Source organism: Nothobranchius furzeri, chromosome 16 (genome assembly GCF_043380555.1).
Source record: "Nothobranchius furzeri strain GRZ-AD chromosome 16, NfurGRZ-RIMD1, whole genome shotgun sequence".
NCBI lineage: Eukaryota > Metazoa > Chordata > Actinopteri > Cyprinodontiformes > Nothobranchiidae > Nothobranchius > Nothobranchius furzeri.
In genome coordinates this window covers 56,069,353-56,086,953 of record NC_091756.1, presented here as the reverse complement: position 1 = coordinate 56,086,953, position 17,601 = coordinate 56,069,353, and the positions used below count along the sequence as shown (strand labels likewise).

General features: G+C 42.6%; 1 protein-coding gene across 5 annotated transcripts in view; it reads left to right on the top strand.

The window, feature by feature from the left end:
- LOC107387348 (inactive N-acetylated-alpha-linked acidic dipeptidase-like protein 2) overlaps nucleotides 1–16,936 on the top strand; it is a 661,429-nt gene extending 644,493 nt beyond the window's left edge. For all 5 annotated transcript variants that reach the window (XM_054749605.2, XM_070545852.1, XM_054749607.2 and 2 more), the window contains one exon: nucleotides 13,892–16,936. In XM_054749605.2, the coding sequence (XP_054605580.1) occupies nucleotides 13,892–14,141 (250 nt within the window). In that variant the 3' untranslated portion in view covers nucleotides 14,142–16,936. The remainder of the gene's footprint in view (nucleotides 1–13,891) is intronic.
- The last annotated feature ends 665 nt before the right edge of the window (nucleotides 16,937–17,601 follow it).

The following is a 17,601-nucleotide window of genomic DNA, read 5'->3' as shown; positions in this document are numbered from 1 at the left end:
GTCTGAATTCTCTGAAATGCTTGAGGCAAAACTGAAAGGTGCCCTGCTAGGAGAGCTATACGCACTGAGAGCCGAGCTGCAGAACACCTTTGCAGAGCAGACATAGAGCAGGTCAGGAAGAGCGTAACAGAGGTGAAGGGCGGGTTGTCCACCTGGTCTGAGGAGGTTCTCTCCCTGTGGAGAGTTGCAACATAAATGTGACAACCTCGAGGGTCGGCAGAGAAGATGCACTGCTTGGATCCTTGGAGTTCCAGAGGGCCTGGGGTCTATTTTGACTGCAGCGATGGCCGAAATACTAAAGGAAGTGCTGCAGCGTGTGAAATAACTGATGATACTCCAATCCTATAGAGAATCTCAGCAGGAGAGTAACAAGCCTCGAGCTATTGTAGCTAAGCTACGTTATTATGAAGACTATGAGATTCTGCGCTGGGCACGTTCCCAAGGTCAACTTTGCTACAATGGGGCATCAGTTGCAGTCTTTCCTGACTACACTGCAAAGTGGCTAAAGCCAGAACTGCATTTACTGTCGTGAAGAGGCGTCTTCAAGGTCGGTAGGATGTACGTTATGACCTGCTCTTCCCGGCAAAGCTTTGTGTCACCCATGATGGGAAGGATAAAACATTCACCAAACCCGGAGGCGGCCATGATTTACGTGGAGAACAATATCATCACCGGATCGGACAACTAAATCTTTTTGAGCTGTTGCTGCCCTAGAGCAGGAAAATTAGAAAAGCTAGAGAATTAGATGTGAACTAAAAAAATACTTTATTCAAAATAATAGACAAAGACTGGAGAAGTTAGAGAGGTTAAGGTGTGATGACAAACGGAGGTGTCAAAGGGTTATAAAAATGGGGGAATGTGATTGGTAGAAAGAGAAGCAGCTGGCTGAACTGTGGGCAAAGGACAGGTGTGCCTAATGACCGAGGGATGCCATGAACGATGACTCAGGGAAATTAAACAACACAAGAAGAAACCCTAGAGTGAAACAAAGAGCCTCATTAAAGTAACACCAAAATCGTAAAAGTGTTAGTGTAAAAATATAACTATTAGCATTAATGTGTTGTTTAGACCGTTTAATTCTATGTGTAACAATTACAAAACACAACACTTCTCATTTTATTCATCAAATGAAAACTAACTTACATGCAGTAATAAGACGGCATCACAAGCTTCACTAAGCACAGGGTGAAATGTATGCTGTGGTATAACTTTAGACTTTGAATGTTATTTAAAAATGAATACCTCAAATGTTGGCTTGGATCAGTAATCTCCCCATCACAAACAACCTGCAGACACAGCGGCTGATCTTTTAACCGGAGCTTAAGAACGTGAACACATACCTCCGTTACTGACTTCTCTCCACTGGCTCCCTGCCTGTGTTAGAATAGATGTTAAGATTCTGCTGCTTGTTTTTTATGGTTTTAAATGGTCTGGCCCAGTTATGTGAACTCATCAACATTTGCACTTTGGTAAAAGCACTCTGGTCAACTGACCGTTTGCTCCAGAATGTTCCATGATCTAAATTAAAATATAAAGGTGACTGGGTCTTTGCAGTATCTTCTCCTAATCTTTAGAACATTTTACCTTTCCACACTCAGACCGCTGAGGCTGAGGAATTTTTAAAACTATACCGAACCCATCTGTTCTCCTTCTGGTTTGACGTCTCAAATAGAGTTGATGGTTTTATTGCTTTTGAAGCTTTTATTAAAGGTGAGGTTCACTGAGAAAGTACTTGTTCTTTTTTAAATCAAATTGTTCACACTGAGTTTCAAATGCAGAATGAATATGAAAATACACTTTGACTCCTACTTCCTGGAAACCTGTAACTTTTAGGGATTCAGTTTTTTAAGTACATTCATTTAACTAATTAATTTAAAATAATGTCTGTAAAGTTATTGTATTGAGATAGAGGCTGCATCACCAGGTCTCTTGAAAAGGATGTTTTTTTAATCTCAATGGGATTTTCATTCTGGCTAAATAAATGCTAAATAAAATGAATAAATGAGGAAAAAACTTTAAGCAGAAAGCACTAAACATAACACAGCTGGGTAATTTACTCAGAAACAAAGCTTTGCATTGTAATTTTTTATTTCACAGAAGGAATCTGGTGTGTAAACTTTCCACCTTTTTCTGTAGCTCCACTTGAGCATCTTCTTCCACCTTAACAGTGTGATTACAGTTAGGGACAACCTGACTTAAAGCGATGCAGAGAAACTATTTTAATAATAATAATAATAATAATACATTTTATTTCAAAGCGCCTTTCAGGACACCCAAGGTCACTTTACAGAAAACACGTAATAAAATACAATAAAACAATAATAATGTGTGTTTTGAGTTTTGATTGGAAAAGGGTAAAACTGTCGATGTTCCTGATGTCTGGGGGAAGTGAGTTCCAGAGACGGGGAGCAGAGCGGCTGAAAGCTCTGCTCCCCATGGTAGCGAGACGGGCAGAAGGAACCGCAAGATGGATGGAAGAAGAAGATCTGAGTGAACGGGATGGGGTGTGAATACTTACAAGGTCTGAGATATATGGAGGAGAGAGGCTGTGGATAGCTTTGAAGGTATGGAGGAGAATTTTGAAGATGGACCTGAATTTAACTGGGAGCCAGTGAAGCTGCTGGAGAACCGGGGTGATGTGGTGAAAGGAAGGGGTTCTGGTGATAATACGGGCTGCTGAATTCTGGACCATTTGCAGTTTATGAAGGAGTTTGTTGGGGAGACCATAAAGAAGTGAATTGCAATAGTCGATACGGGAGGTGACGAGGCTGTGGACGAGAATGGCGGCAGTGTGAGGGGTCAGTGAGGGACGGAGACGGTTAATGGAACGTAGATGGAAGTATGCTGACCGAATTAAGTTATTAATGTGAGCTTGAAAAGAAAGTGAGCTGTCAAGAATGACACCCAGACTCTTGACGTGAGGGGAGGGGGAGACTATGGCGCTGTCAATAGTTAAAGAAAAGCTGTCAGATGTTGAGAGGGTGGAGTTAGTGCCAACTAGAAGAAGTTCAGTTTTATTGCCGTTGAGTTTGAGGAAATTAGAGGTGAACCATGATTTGATTTCAGAGAGGCAGAGTGTAAGGGAGGATGGTGGGAGAGTTGAGTTGGGCTTACTGGAAATGTAGAGCTGGGTGTCACCCGCAAAGCAGTGAAACTGGGTATTGAATATGCGGAAGATTTTGCTGATAGGGAGGAGGTATACTATGAAGAGGAGGGGCCCCAGGACAGAGCCCTGGGGCACACCTGACTTGACTGGGGAGGGTTCTGAGGTAAAGGATTTTAACTGGATGAACTGAGTGCGGCCAGTAAGGTAAGATTGAAACCAGCTGAGGGGGGTGTGAGTGATGCCTAAGGAAGAGAGTCTATTGAGGAGGATGGGATGAGAAATGGTGTCAAAGGCCGCACTCAGATCGAGGAGAATAAGAATAGAGATTAAACCAGAATCAGCAGCAATGAGTAGGTCGTTAGTGATCTTGATGAGAGCTGTTTCTATGCTGTGGTGGGGACGGAAACCAGACTGAAACTGTTCATAAAGGTTATTGCGGGTGAGATGGGAATGGAGCTGAGATGCAACAGTTTTCTCTAGGACTTTGGAAATGAAGGGAAGATGGGAAATGGGACGCAGGTTGTTGAAATCATTGGGATCTAAACCAGGTTTTTTTAGAATAGGTTCTGACTGAAGCGGATTTGAATAGGGATGGGACCGTACCAGAGGATAGTGAGGAATGAATAATGGCCGTTATAAAAGGGAGCAAAGAAAGGCAGGATTTAACTAAAACTGTTGGAATAGGGTCCAGTTGACAGGTGGAAGGTTTGGATTTGGTGATGTAATCTAATATTTCTGAGGGATGGGGAAGTTCAAAGGAGGAGAACTGAATGGTGGGTTCAAATAAATCAGGAGAGGGAGGGGAGGAATGAGGTAAAGAGAGATGGATTCTATTGACCTTATCATTAAAAAACTGAAGGAGAGAGTTACAGGTTTCTGAAGAGTAAAGATGGATGGGTAAGGAGTCGGGAGGCTGAAAAATGCTGTTCATGATGGAAAATAATGCCTTAGTGTTGCTGGAGTTGGACGAGATGAGACCGGAGTAATACTGAGATTTGGCATGGGAGATGGAGTCCTTGTACAGAGAAATCTGAGCAGAATATAAGTCTTTATGGATGGTGAGACCGGTTTTCTTGTAGAGTCTTTCAAGCCTCCGGTTGGTAGCTTTCAAGGAGCGTAGGGCAGGGGTGAACCATGGAGCAGACCGAGTAAAATATACAGAGCGGGATTTGATGGGAGCAAATGAATTAAGGATAGAAACCAGACCGTTATTGTACTGAATGACAAGATCATCGGGAGTAGAGGACAAATTAGGGGTCAGGGTGGCAAAACTGGAGCACAGGGAAGCTAGATCAATATCCTTAATATTACGAAAAGAAATGATACGTGGTGACTTGATGATGGAGAGACGGAGGGGAACAGAAAAGGAGATGAGGAAGTGGTCCGTGAAAGGGAGCGGGTCAGCTGTACAGTTGGAGGGGGTCAGGCCGGAGCAGCAGATTAAATCCAGGGTGTGACCTTTAATGTGAGTGGGAAAATTGGCATATTGATGAAAACTGAGGCTGTCCAAAGATGAGGAGAAGTCTTTGCTGAGGGGGAGGGCCATATTGTCCATATGAATATTAAAATCACCAAGTAAAATTACATTTGGTGAAAGGGAGGACAGATGGGATAAAAGAGCACAGAGTTCATTTAAAAACTCAGAGCTGAACTTGGGGGGACGATAAACAGTGACAATTATTGTGGGGGTCGGGCCGGAGAGTTGACAGGCGAGGCATTCCAGAGTGGTGAGAGGAGGAAGGTTTACGGGAAGGACCTTCCAAGTCTTGCGATAGAGTATCGTGAGACCACCGCCGCGGCCCGACCCACGGGGTTTGGAGAGGTAAACAAATCCGGGAGGAGTACAGTCATTGAGTTGTGAGAAATCGCTGGGTTGTTGCCATGTTTCGTTCAGACAAAGAAAGTCTAGCTTATGGTCACTGATGGTATCTTGGAGGAGATGTCCTTTACCAGAGAGGGAGCGAATGTTGAGAAGACCAAAATTAGCATTGCGGAAGTCCCTGGCGACAGGAGCATTAGCCCGACTAGCCAGCCGGGCTAACACGCTGGAGTCGGCAGCTCGGCAGGTATTCCTGGGTAGCCGCCGGCTAGTCGTGGACCAGAAGGAGGGTATTCCTTTGGAGCCGTCGAGATGGAGGTTCCGCCGGGACCCCCGATGGATATACAGACGGCGAGGCTGGAAGGTGATGCCGGGGAAGAGGCAGAGAGCTGGTGGTGGAGATCCGGAGTAGTGAAAGCGGAGGTTGAAGAGCTCTGCCGCCGAGTACTGGAGAAGGCCATCCACGGACAGAAGAATGAGCGACAGGATGATCCAGGCCAGTGCGAGGCACAGAGAAATCCTGCTGGACCACATTATGGAGTGGAGCAGGGAGGTGGTGATGTGGAATCAGAACGCAAGCTGAGCAGGTAGGTGAAAATGAGTTTTCACCGACACAGGGATGTGACTCGGGTAAAAAGAAGAAAAAAAACACAAAAAGTTTGTTTGCCAGCGAGCAGCGGCAGCGAGACGCGCCAGCGTTCACTCAACCGGAACCGAAAGTATCTATTTTATATCAATACTTTATCATTTCTACTCTGTATTATCAGAATTTACCTGGACTGGACTGTGTGGAAGTAAGAGTTTGTGTGATCTGCTGATTTTCTTAGATGAACAGCTTTTTACTAATTGGGATTTTATTTGATTAAATTAAGGACTTAATTTGTGAATACACATGCACGCACACACACACATACACACAGGCACGCGTGCGCGCACACACACACGTCTGTCTTTCTATCATAGTGAGGACCCTCCATTGACCGAACCCATACCCTAACCATCACCAATGCTGTATTCTATTCCTAACCTCTATAATATAATATAATACAATACCTTCAACTAGTATAGTAAGCTTCTGGTAAGCTTAAAAAAAAAGTGAGGACCAAAAAATATGTCCTCACTTTGAAAAATGTCCTCACATTGCGAAGAAAATGGTCTAAATGGTCCTCAGTTTGTAGTATGTACAAGAACACACACACACACACATTTGAAATTAATATTACTTCATTATCTACAATTTGCCTTAAATTTGGACTCATTCTAATTTAGACTTATTTTATACAGTGCTTTGAGATTATTTGTTTACAGTTATCTGCAGTTACACAGATTTTGGTCCAGAATGTACCATCACTGCAGTAACAATGAGCTCAAAATCTTTATAGTCTATTTGTCCTTGATGCCTGTACTCGGTTTGATTATAGTGAGATGCAAAATGTTCATGTTGCCATGACAAAAGTTTGTGTGAAAAATGTGGGTATATCAATTACATTCTGATTTCAATACTGATTAAAAACAACGTTACTTGGGAAAAAACAAGTCTTTTGTTTTACTTTTTTATATTCTATCCATTTATTAGCACTCATATTGAAGCACCACGTCATAAGTTACAGCCAGCCACATGAAGGATTTTCTAGCATTAGTCCTCACTAGCACAATAAAATGAATAAATAAACTATTGCTGTGTTCAGCTGTGTAACACCAACTGATCAAACGCAACAGTCAATCTCAGGTGGAAGCTGCAGCTCCTCCCTGAGTGATACCTGAGGAAAACAGACTTAGGCCTAGTCCACACGTAGCCGGTTTTTTTTTTAAACGAATATCCGCCCCTCCAAAAACTTGCATCCACACCACCTCGTTTAAAAAAAAAACTGTCCACACGTACCCGGATAAATACGTTGTTAAGGACATGCCAGACATGTAGGCGGCAGTACTTCCCCCGTTCTTAAGCTCGTCCTTCGTCTGTGGTCTTCCGCAAGGAGCAGTAATTCCGCTTGCAAAAACAAACAAGCAAAAAGCGCTTGGACAATTGATAAAGCGAGCGCAGCTCTGAGGGCATCCATGCTGTCGGCTAGTGTAAACACAGGTCGCACACGTGATGTCAGCATTTTTTTGTCGCGGAAAGTGACGTTGCGGACCTTAAAACTCCGGTTTTGTCTGTCCACACGCAGACACCCAAAACGGAGAAAACGCAGATCTTCACTTTGGCCGGAGTTTTTAAAAAGATCCGTTTTCGTGTGAAAAAACTCAATTTTCGTGTGGATGACAGGCCAAAACGTAGAAAAATATCTACGTTTTGGCAGATCCCCGGCTACGTGTGGACAGGGCCTTAGTTTAACCCTAATTTGTGTTGCAGAGCAGTAGGTGTTCTCCATTAAAAGAGGTGTCTGGTTTTTGAGAACATCACCTATACACAGCAGAAATGTTCACTTATCCTCATAGGTGCTTGGAAAACATCTTTAATATAAGTGAACACTGACAGACACTGTTTGTGTGCGTGCATGCATATGTGTGTATGTTTGATATTGTATCTGCTCTTCATCTCCAAGATTCTATATTGTTACTTTATGAAACAAGATAATACCCAGCAAGTAGAGTATTAGGTTTGATAAGGTGCAGGAGACCCTGTAGGAACATCTCTTAACTGGAGTCCTGACATTTCCTGAAGTGTTTTAGACCCAAATGAATTCAATCCAACCATTAATACAGCTATACAAGCTGACGCTGCAACTCCAACGCTTTGTCATACAGTATTAGTATAAATGCTCATAGGATTTAAACTGTTACATTGCTCAATGACATTTGAACATTTACGAATGAAGTGAAGCTCAAAAATAAAACTGGCCGCTCTTGATGAGCTTCCTGTTACATCCAGCGAGCTGTAAGTCGAAGTTTCCTGTTAGAATTCTGCCGTGCGTCCTCTCAACTCCGCCTCTCATTACCAGAATGATCCACTGTCAAGAACGCTGATACAGATCACTCTCAGGAAATCGTAGTCATAGCATTTTGAGTTCATTTCTCAAGGAAAAATAAAGTTTCAGCAAGCATGTAAATATTTTGCCCAAAGTAAAAAACGATTTTTTGGTTTGTTAATAAAATAATTTTAACAGCTTAAAGTTGCTGTGTTCGCCTTAATCGTGTCATTCTGTACTGTCGATACAGTACTCAGACTTTGAGTTTGAATTGGGTGCTGAAGGTCAGATCTCCTTCACACCTTATAGCTCACAACCTGTGCCTTAACAGATGAAGAATCACTCCATTTACTCTTTAAGACGGCCCATTCAGCCACTTTAAAAAATCAATGTTCTTCAGCCCCGTGGAGAGCAACACTGCAGTTTTTGCCACTTTGACCTATAAATGACTACTTTGCTACCCCCAAAGACTTGTCTGTATCCCCACACTGAATGCAGAGAGTTTTTTAGGGCCCATATCTCACATGGTAAAGACAGTAAATTGAACAGAGGGCAAAAAATGAAAAATAGGTATTTGTAAGTCCCTGTCTTTAGCCAGTCTTATAGGCCGGATGGTTCACCCAGATCTATTAAGGAAGCTGTCCATGGAAACCATTTCGAAAAGGTCAGAATCTTAACATATAAAAACAAATATATACATATCTTGGCTGTAGAGTGGACTAAGCATGTGTACCCATCCATCCATTTTCAGCTGCCTATCCGGAGTCAGGGGCAACAGCTACTTGGACCAGCTCCTCTGTGGGGAATCACAAGGTGTTCCCTGGCCAGCCAAGAGTCATATTCCCTTGGGTCTCCTCTCAGTTGGACGTGCCCAGAAAGCCTCACCAGGGAGGTGCCCGAGCCACCTCAACTGGCTTCTTTCAATGTGGAGGAGCAACGGGTCTACTCTGAGCCCCTCCCGGATGACCAAGCTTCTCACCCTATCTCTAAGGTAGAGCCCAGCCACCCTGCGGAGAAAACTAATTTTGGCCGCTTGTACCTGCGATCTTGTTCTTTCGGTCACTACCCAAAGCTGGTGAAGATAGAAACGTAGATCAACCGGTAAATCGAGAGCTTTGTCTTCCGGCTCAGCTCTTTCTGGCAGAGTCCAACTTTCACTGGAAATGTGTTCGACTTACTGCTGGCAATGCAGACCAAGCTCTGACATCGGTCATACAGGGACCTGACAGCCCATATCAAAGGAACTAGTACCCCATACTCCTGGAGTACCCCCCACAAGGCCCCACAGGGTGCCCCGGGGGATGCGGTTGAATAATTTCTCCAAATCTACAAAATACATGTAGATTGGTTGGGCGAACTGACGTTATTGCAACTATAACTATAACAAAAATCCATCTATAACTGATATAATAAATACCCCTCATTTCTATCCATTGCTCATCTATGAACACCTATACCCGTTGTTTTGAATTTTACCAGAAGTTTAGCTTCAGAAAATAAGGCCAACATGTATGGCTTTTTGCCAACATGCAGAGAGTGCTGGCATTCATAATGAAACATTTTGATCCACTTCCTCTTTGCCTGACTTTCCCTGGTTCAGTTGTATGGTGCAACGGTCATGTCAGGTGACTGTGAAATTGCTGTTTTATCAGTTTTAACACTAGCTAGCACAGAGACACTAAGAGCAGCAGGGCCCTGTAGCAGTCCTCCAGCAGACCCTGAGAACCTCGGGCTGTTTCACTGTTAGGAGGCCCCACCAACCTGTTCACATTTCAGCTAGATCTCCCCACTCGGCAACACACCTGCTGAGAAACAAACCGCGGTAACTGGCAGTTCCATAGTCCAAACAGTGGCATTAGCGACACCCGCGACTAGGGCTGCAACAACGAATCGATAAATTCCATGAAAATCGATTACTAAAAGTGTTGGCAACGAATTGCGTCATCGATTCGTTGTGTCGCACAACTCTTCCAATAGCCCCCCCCCCCCCCCTTCCCGCCCGCCGTTGCGCGCAGACCAGAGCAAGTCAGATCAGCGCGAGGGAGAGCCGCAGATCAGCGCGAGGGAGAGCCGGTACCGGCAGATCAGCGTGAGGGAGAGCTGGTACCGGCAGATCAGCGCGAGGGAGAGCCGGTACCGGCAGATCAGCGCGAGGGAGAGCTGGTACCGGCAGATCAGCGCGAGGGAGAGCTGGTACCGGCAGATCAGCGCGAGGGAGAGCCGGTACCGGCAGATCAGCGCGAGGGAGAGCTGGTACCGGCAGATCAGCGCGAGGGAGAGCCTGCAGACTTTGTGCTGCTGCGAACCGGTTCCGCATTGCTGCGCAGCGATCCAGGCAGCTGCTTCCAGTGCACGGTCCATTCTCAAAGTGGCGCAACCAAAAAACTATAATTAGCACACGATCGTTCTTGTCTGCACATGTTCTCTATTTTCTGTCTTATTTGTGCCTGAAGCGCGCTACTGCGGAGCTCATCACCTGTGCTGTGGTGATGTCACCTCACGCAGCATCGAAACGCACTCTGCGCTTTGCGGTCAGGAGATGATCTGCTCAAAAGTAACTGATGAGGTGAAAAGGTAAGAATCCAGGCAACAGATTTTCTGGAGAATTATGAGGAGATGCAGGAAGATGAGAGACAGACAGGACAGGAAAATAGTTAAATAAAAACAAGAAAACAAAACAAAGTGTTGAAAAGTAAAATGTAGGTAGATTTATCTCCACGACACGTTTTTACCAGTAAAAAACAATAAGTTATACACATGTAATAATTATACATCTGATACAATTCAGATCACCTTCAAAACTCAGTCACACACCCAGGGCCGTTTCAAGACATTTTGGGGGCCAAGGCTAAATGCCCCCCCCCCACCCCCCAATAACTGGGCTACCCAGAAGCATCTGTGTAATTCATACCCTCTCCAGGAGTGTTAGTTATACGGTGTTTATAAAATCCCCTCAGACATTACTGACATGTTCTAATATTGTCTGATGAAAAACTAAATTATCAGCCATGCTGTCTCATCTGCTTCTTTTCTAAACTTGCAAAAAGTAACAAAACCATTTGAAAGCCGCTATTTGTGGATTCTCTGAAAGTTTCCATGGAGTGTGTGACAACTTATTTTTTCATTGATCCTATCGTCTAATCTCACAGCTGAAACAAGCATCCTTGATAATCTGTGCACAGGAATCTTACCGATGCTGTAGTAAAACAAAAGGTATAATTAATTATTAATAAAACCTTGTTGCAGCACTAAAGCATAAAAATGAGATTTTGCATTAAATATGCTAAATATTTACATATGAATTGTTTTAGAGCCCTTTTATTGGCAGAATCTGATATTAATTTAGTTCTTACAAAAATTGGGTCCCAGCATGGTTTGTGTGGCGTTGCCATAGTGTGACGTCATAGGCACAGATCCCCTGTCCTCTTGTTTGGAAATGGAAATATGATCACCCTACATTAAACAAACTGTCCACCCGGGCTTTTGCGCTGCACAGAGACGCTTCGCTGCCTATGACTTTGAACGTCAGTTGAGAGTCAGTCTCATGCAGACTAACCAATGAAGAGAGGGCCTCAAGTTAAGACCCTCTCCTCATTGGTCAGTCCACACGAGGTGGGTCAAAGGTTACTCTGGGCGGGTTACGTGTTGTCAGGCATTCAAGTATTGAGTATATTTACTGCATATTACAGTAAAATATTCTGTATGTGACCATATTGTGGTGATCCTCGGGTCGTGATGATGGAGCCCTTGAATATTGTTGCCCAGGGTACAACGAAGTGTTAATCTGGCCCTGGTTCCGCCGTCACATTCCCGCAGAAACTGGTTGATCACACCGGGGCCAGACTACTAGCATGTGGTTTTACAACCACAATGTCCTCGGAAGCAAAAATGCTTTTAAAAGGGAGGGAGGAGTCCTAACTGTTGCTGCAGGCGTGTTGTGTGAGAGTGCAGTTATATACTGGTTAATATGTTTTTGGGTTCAGTTGCTTTCATGTGGCCTAATGTGAGTCTATTTGGGATCATTGGAATGATCAGCAGCATTTCTTGATGTGACTTTATGGCAGTTGCCCAGGGCATCATCGCAAGGAAGATGGCATTCATTTACTTTTGTTTTATTTGGTATTTTTTCTGTCATTTTTGGAAATAGTGATCAATTTTGATTAATTCACAGCCTATGTTTAATTACATTTAAAATAAATGTTAACAGATGAGATCAAACAAAACAGATGAGAATTGCCCTTAAGCTGTTTAACTTGGACCAAGCATTTTAGGTCACAGATAGATGTAGCTTAGGGTCTCTGTCTATACACCTTATAAGACAATTTAGGTGATGGCATGTTGTTTTTCTGCTATTGAACTGTTTTCTAATAATGTTGTGTTAAATAAAGTGAAGGAAGGAGAGAAATAACGTTTCCCTAGCAGTTTTAAAAAATTTCCCAATGTAATCCGATTAATCGATTAATCGTGTCGAGACCCCATCCGATTAATCGATTATCCAAATAATCGTTTGTTGCAGCCCTACCCGCGACCATAGTTAAGTAAATTGCTTGGGCCGGAGTGAGCAACACTTGTTACTTGTTGTTTGTTTTAAAGGGTGATGCCACCTGGCTGAATTTTTACGAGTTTGGAGGAAACATAGGACCCTTGTTTGACTTGTTTCTAAGTTTTAAAATCATAAATCTACAGTATCTTAGCAGTTACATTTATCCCATGTTAGCACACCTGATAATAATAATAGTAATACATTTTATTTAAAAGCGCCTTTCAGAACACCCAAGGTCACTTGACAGAAAACACGTAATAAAATACAATAAAGCAATAATAAAACCCAAACAAGAAAAAAAAACAGAGAGAAACAGTTCAATAAAATCAGAGGTTGTAGGCAGATTTAAACATATGTGTTTTGAGTTTTGTTTTGAAAAGGGTAAAACTGTCGATGTTCCTGATGTCTGGGGGGAGTGAGTTCCAGAGACGGGGAGCAGAGCGGCTGAAAGCTCTGCTCCCCATGGTAGTGAGACGGGCAGAAGGAACAGCAAGATGGATGGAAGAAGAAGATCTTAGAGAACGGGATGGGGTGTGAATACTTATAAGGTCTGAGATATATGGAGGAGAGAGGTTGTGGATTGCTTCAGTGGTTGAATTACCACTTGATGACTAGCATGCCATCAAGCTCTGCAAAATCCTGCTAATCACCCTGTAAATTCCCAGTGAACTAAAGAGAGCTGTTTGGTACAGTATGCAACAAGAATGTGTATTCCTATACTGATCCAACCATGTATGCCCATGACTGCACTGCACCACACCTCAGATGGTAAAACACCCTGGTAGAACAGGCTTATGATCAGATTTCCCAAGCAAACCCTGGTCCAAGGGGGCTATCTATGTTGTCAGAGTTCCGTGTTTTGAGACAGTTAATGACTTCATTTACATAGTTTATGAACCTAAATCTCTCCTGAGTCTCACTAGTACTCCATTTTGAGAACAATGAAACAGAGGTACTACTGTGGTAGCAAATTGTTTCTTTCAAAAACGTTGTCAGTCACATCATTTATGTATGTGATCAAAGACAAAGCAGCAGAATTATTTCTGGGTTTCCCTGAAATCTGATCCAACTCAGATATTAAACGCTTAGGATCCCTGGCAGTCATTGGTTACTGCTTGTAACTGGCATTTGAGGTATAATAGACTTGCTCCCTCATTGACTGGATTATATATGTGCCCTCAGGATTGTGCCTTTTATGTTTAGAGCTGATCTTTAAATTCTTCATGTACTGCTAGATTAATCATCCACCGTGTCGTTTCCAACTCTGTTCATGATTCAGTTCCCTTTAGAAAGGATTCTGCTTTTTACATATGCAACAAACTGCTTTTTTCTATTTATAGTACATGTTAGATGAACATGAGATCACTGAAATGTCTTCATGAATGTAGTTTATGAGTGAGTAGACTGGCAGCTATCGCTCTAAGCTCTAGTGTCTCTGTATTGTGTTGATCATTCTCAAATGCCAAACGTTTTTTGTCACTTAAAGTCACTTATCTTTCTTCGTGTGTCCACAGGAATCTGTTGTACAGCCTTCCAGGAAAGACTCCTCAGTTTTCCATCCTCAAGTTTGCACAAGAGGGTGTCCTGCATTGCAGCATGACCAGCAGCAGAGCAGTGAAACACAATTCTCTAAACAAGGAATCCCTTTGCCTCAGCGCCAAGAATCTGTCCCAGTCTCTTATCCTCAGAGCCATCCGCTCCGCTGACAGCCTTGTGTGTTTTGGATTAGAACTGTTTGAAAATTACCCAAGTTTTAGAAAATGATTGTGGCTGGAAAAAAAAATGATTAGGATGAGGAGGTTTATCCAGTATAGCACAAGGGGCAATTAGACCAACATCCTGAAATTTTATAACCTCATGAGAATTATTTTCTGTGAAATAAAGATTAAACTAAAATGAAACAAAAAAAAAACACCCTACCTTATAACTTTAAGCATTGGTTCAACCACGGCTCTGACAACCATCCTTGGAAACCCAAATACAAGTGGACATCGTTAACTTCAGGTGTGATGACATTCAGACACAGCAGTTCCCAGATGTCTCACAACATAGCAATAGTATAAATGACCCCAGTTATCTGAATAGATCATATGCACAGCAAATAAAATGGTGCATAATGGAAATGATGACTGACCCTATCGACCTTAAACTCATTTTCAATGTCATATTGAGTTTTTGAATTTATCAAGTCAACTTAACATAACCACCTGCATGCTATGTGACCCACACTGGGGTACCAACCCCAACTTTGGGAACCGTTGCTGTAAAAAATCCATTGTGTGTGACTTTTCTTTTGTTATTTTTAAAATGTTTTAAAGAGCAGCAGACTGCTGCCACTGAATGTCTCACATACATACCCTGATTTTGTTGGACATCCAGCCATCTGTCTTCCTGTGCAGCAGCCTGGTTGGTGCTCCTGGGACCAGATGTAGGACTTAAAGGCTGGTTTGCTGCTTTAGCCGCTTTCGAAAAGTGAAAATAGAGAATTTGGCAGTAAAACTTTGCATCAACAAAGAATTACAAACAGAATCATGGTAAAAATGTGCTTTTGACCAAGAACTACTGTAAGACTATATATAATTGCATGGTGACGCAGTGGTTAGCACTGTTGCCTCGCAGCACGAAGGTTGCAGGTTCGAAACTCGGCTGCGGCCTTTCTGCGTGGAGTTGCGTGTTCTCCCCATGCATGCGTGGGTTTCCTCCGGGTACTCCGGTTTCCCCCACAGATCACAACATGCCCTATAGGTTAAATTGTAAGTCGCTTTGGATAAAAGCGTCTGCTAAATAAATAAACATAATAAAAAATAAAATAAACATAATAATTTTAGAATGTTTAGGAATTACTTTGTTTGTAGTTGAGTTTGATATTAGCTAGTTTTTGTTAAAAGCAATAAGTAAGCGCAATTCTTTATCTTAAACATGTGCAAATGTATTTGTCATGGGTTATTTTATGGATGATGTGCGCTTCAGAGTTCAGATTGTAATCTCGTGAGATCCAACCACCTCTAAAAGTTTCCAAACACTATTTGTTGAAGTGTATTTTTGTTAGAATGAACTAACAGGATACCTTCAGCCTACAGCCACGGTGACGCACCCTAGAATGTGTGTTTTTAGATTTTAGGTATTTGTAATCAATGTGTACCCAAATTTTTAAAGAACATTTGATAGAAGAAATTTTCTAATGTGAGCCAAGTTTTTTGTATGTAAATGTGCCGACTTGCTGAGAAAAAAAAGACTTTTCAGGAACGAAAACATAAATTGTGTGCCTTCACAATCAGTAAAAACTGCTTTAATTTTTTAAATTCATATAACATATAAAAATAAAGAAACTGCTATCATGTGAATTTGATTAACTTCAAACGTTGGCGTGTCACAGAGTAAAGTTTTTATTTTGATCTCGTAATTTAGTGCGTTTAGTTTTCACGTAAAGCAAGTAAAATTATTGCTGCAGTTGCATTAACCCATCAGAGAAAGATTATACTAAATAGAAAACATAAACAAGCGTCTTTGTTTTTGGTCAGAGTGGAACAAAACCTGACCTGATCTAGACTTGTGCTTTGTGTAGTGTTTGATAAACACGTGCCATGACAAATATTAGCATACGAATGGATTTAGCTAAAAGTTGCCAGTTCTGGTAGCAAAACACTTCTGAAAACAGTTTGCATCTTGTGCTATTTTAAAGTAACAATACAGGTGAAACTCATAAACTTTGAATATGGTGCAAAAGGTAATTTATGTCAGTAATTCAACTTAAAAGGTGAAACTAATGTATGAGACGGACACATTCCATGCAAAACCAGATATTTCATGTCTTTAGTTGTTATAACTGATGGTTATTTCTTACAGCTGATGAAAACCCCACATTCAGTATCTGAGACAATCAGAAAATTGTGAAAAGGTTCAATATTCTAGACTCTAAGTGTCACACTCCAATCAGCTAATGAATCCAGAACACCTGCAAAGGGGTTACTGAGCCTTTAGATGGTCTCTCACTCTAATAGTGAAGGGAATTCCGGCTCTTTTTAGAGAGCCGTTCTTTTGGCTCAGCTCACCAAAAAGAGCCGGCTCTTTCGGCTCCCAAGTGGCTCTTCAGATTTTCTGTTGCGTAGAGTACAATTGTTACCAAAATAATGCTAAACTATATGTAAAATGGTTTACTAATGTAAAAATATGCAATATATCTAATACTTATCATTTCTGTGGATTTAATAACTGAACACTAAGAAATCTCCACTTTCCGACTGCTGGTGCTCATTTTCTCGCCGTCTTCGTCGCACTCTCCTCTCTCTCTCTCGCCTTTTTCCTCCTCCTCATTCCCTCTCGCCTCCCTCCACCCGCATGTGCTCTGCTGTGTGTCTGACCCCTTCTTTCCACAGGAGCTGTCAGCAGCACGTCATAGCTGCTGATAGGAACCACTGTGGTCAACAGAACCTTTTCCACCGGAGCCGTCAGCAGCGCGAGTCGGCCACGTCTCAGGAGCAGCATGTCGCGGCCTTTACGCGCCGGTTCTATTTTCTACGCGCGACGCCTCTGAAACGGGTCAAGTTCGACATTTTTGGGGAAGGAAAGACAGGAAATCGGACGCGGAAATGGAGCGAAGCTCCCGAGATTTTCAGAATAAAGAAACGTACTGCCTTCTGGTTGCTTTACTTAAAAAAAAAAGGTTACTAACTGTGCAGCCCCGTAAGAAGTTATCACCTAGCTAGCGGTCTCCTTTGTTTTTCAGGTCCGTATTGGCGATTATAAATCGGACAGAACATAAAACACAAACCTTTTGGAGCCATGTTGTAGTTTTCTCCTGCTTGTTGTTGTGTTTACTGACGAAGTCACTCGTGTGACTTCGTGCTCGGTCGGTGACAGCTGCTCCCCTGCTGCTTCGTGTCTCATGGGAAGGGCCAAGCAGCAGCTTACGCGAGCAAGACGTGCTGCTGCAGTAACGTGCTGCTGACGGCTCCTGTGGAAAGCCGGGGTTAGAGCCGGTTCGCTTGCAACCGACACATCACTACAGTCTAAGCTGGATTACTGACAAATGGAGTTTTGCACCTAATTCTAATTTTTCCTGTTTTCCCTGTAAGTAGAAAAACCATAGAACTACATATTTTCATTATGATGTGTTTTGGTTGTATTTAACTGAATTTCTCTGTTCTTCAGCACATCAAGAAACTGGAATGGTCCCCAAAGTCAAAGGTTGACTTGGCTGACCTCAAAACCTCACATGGCTGCC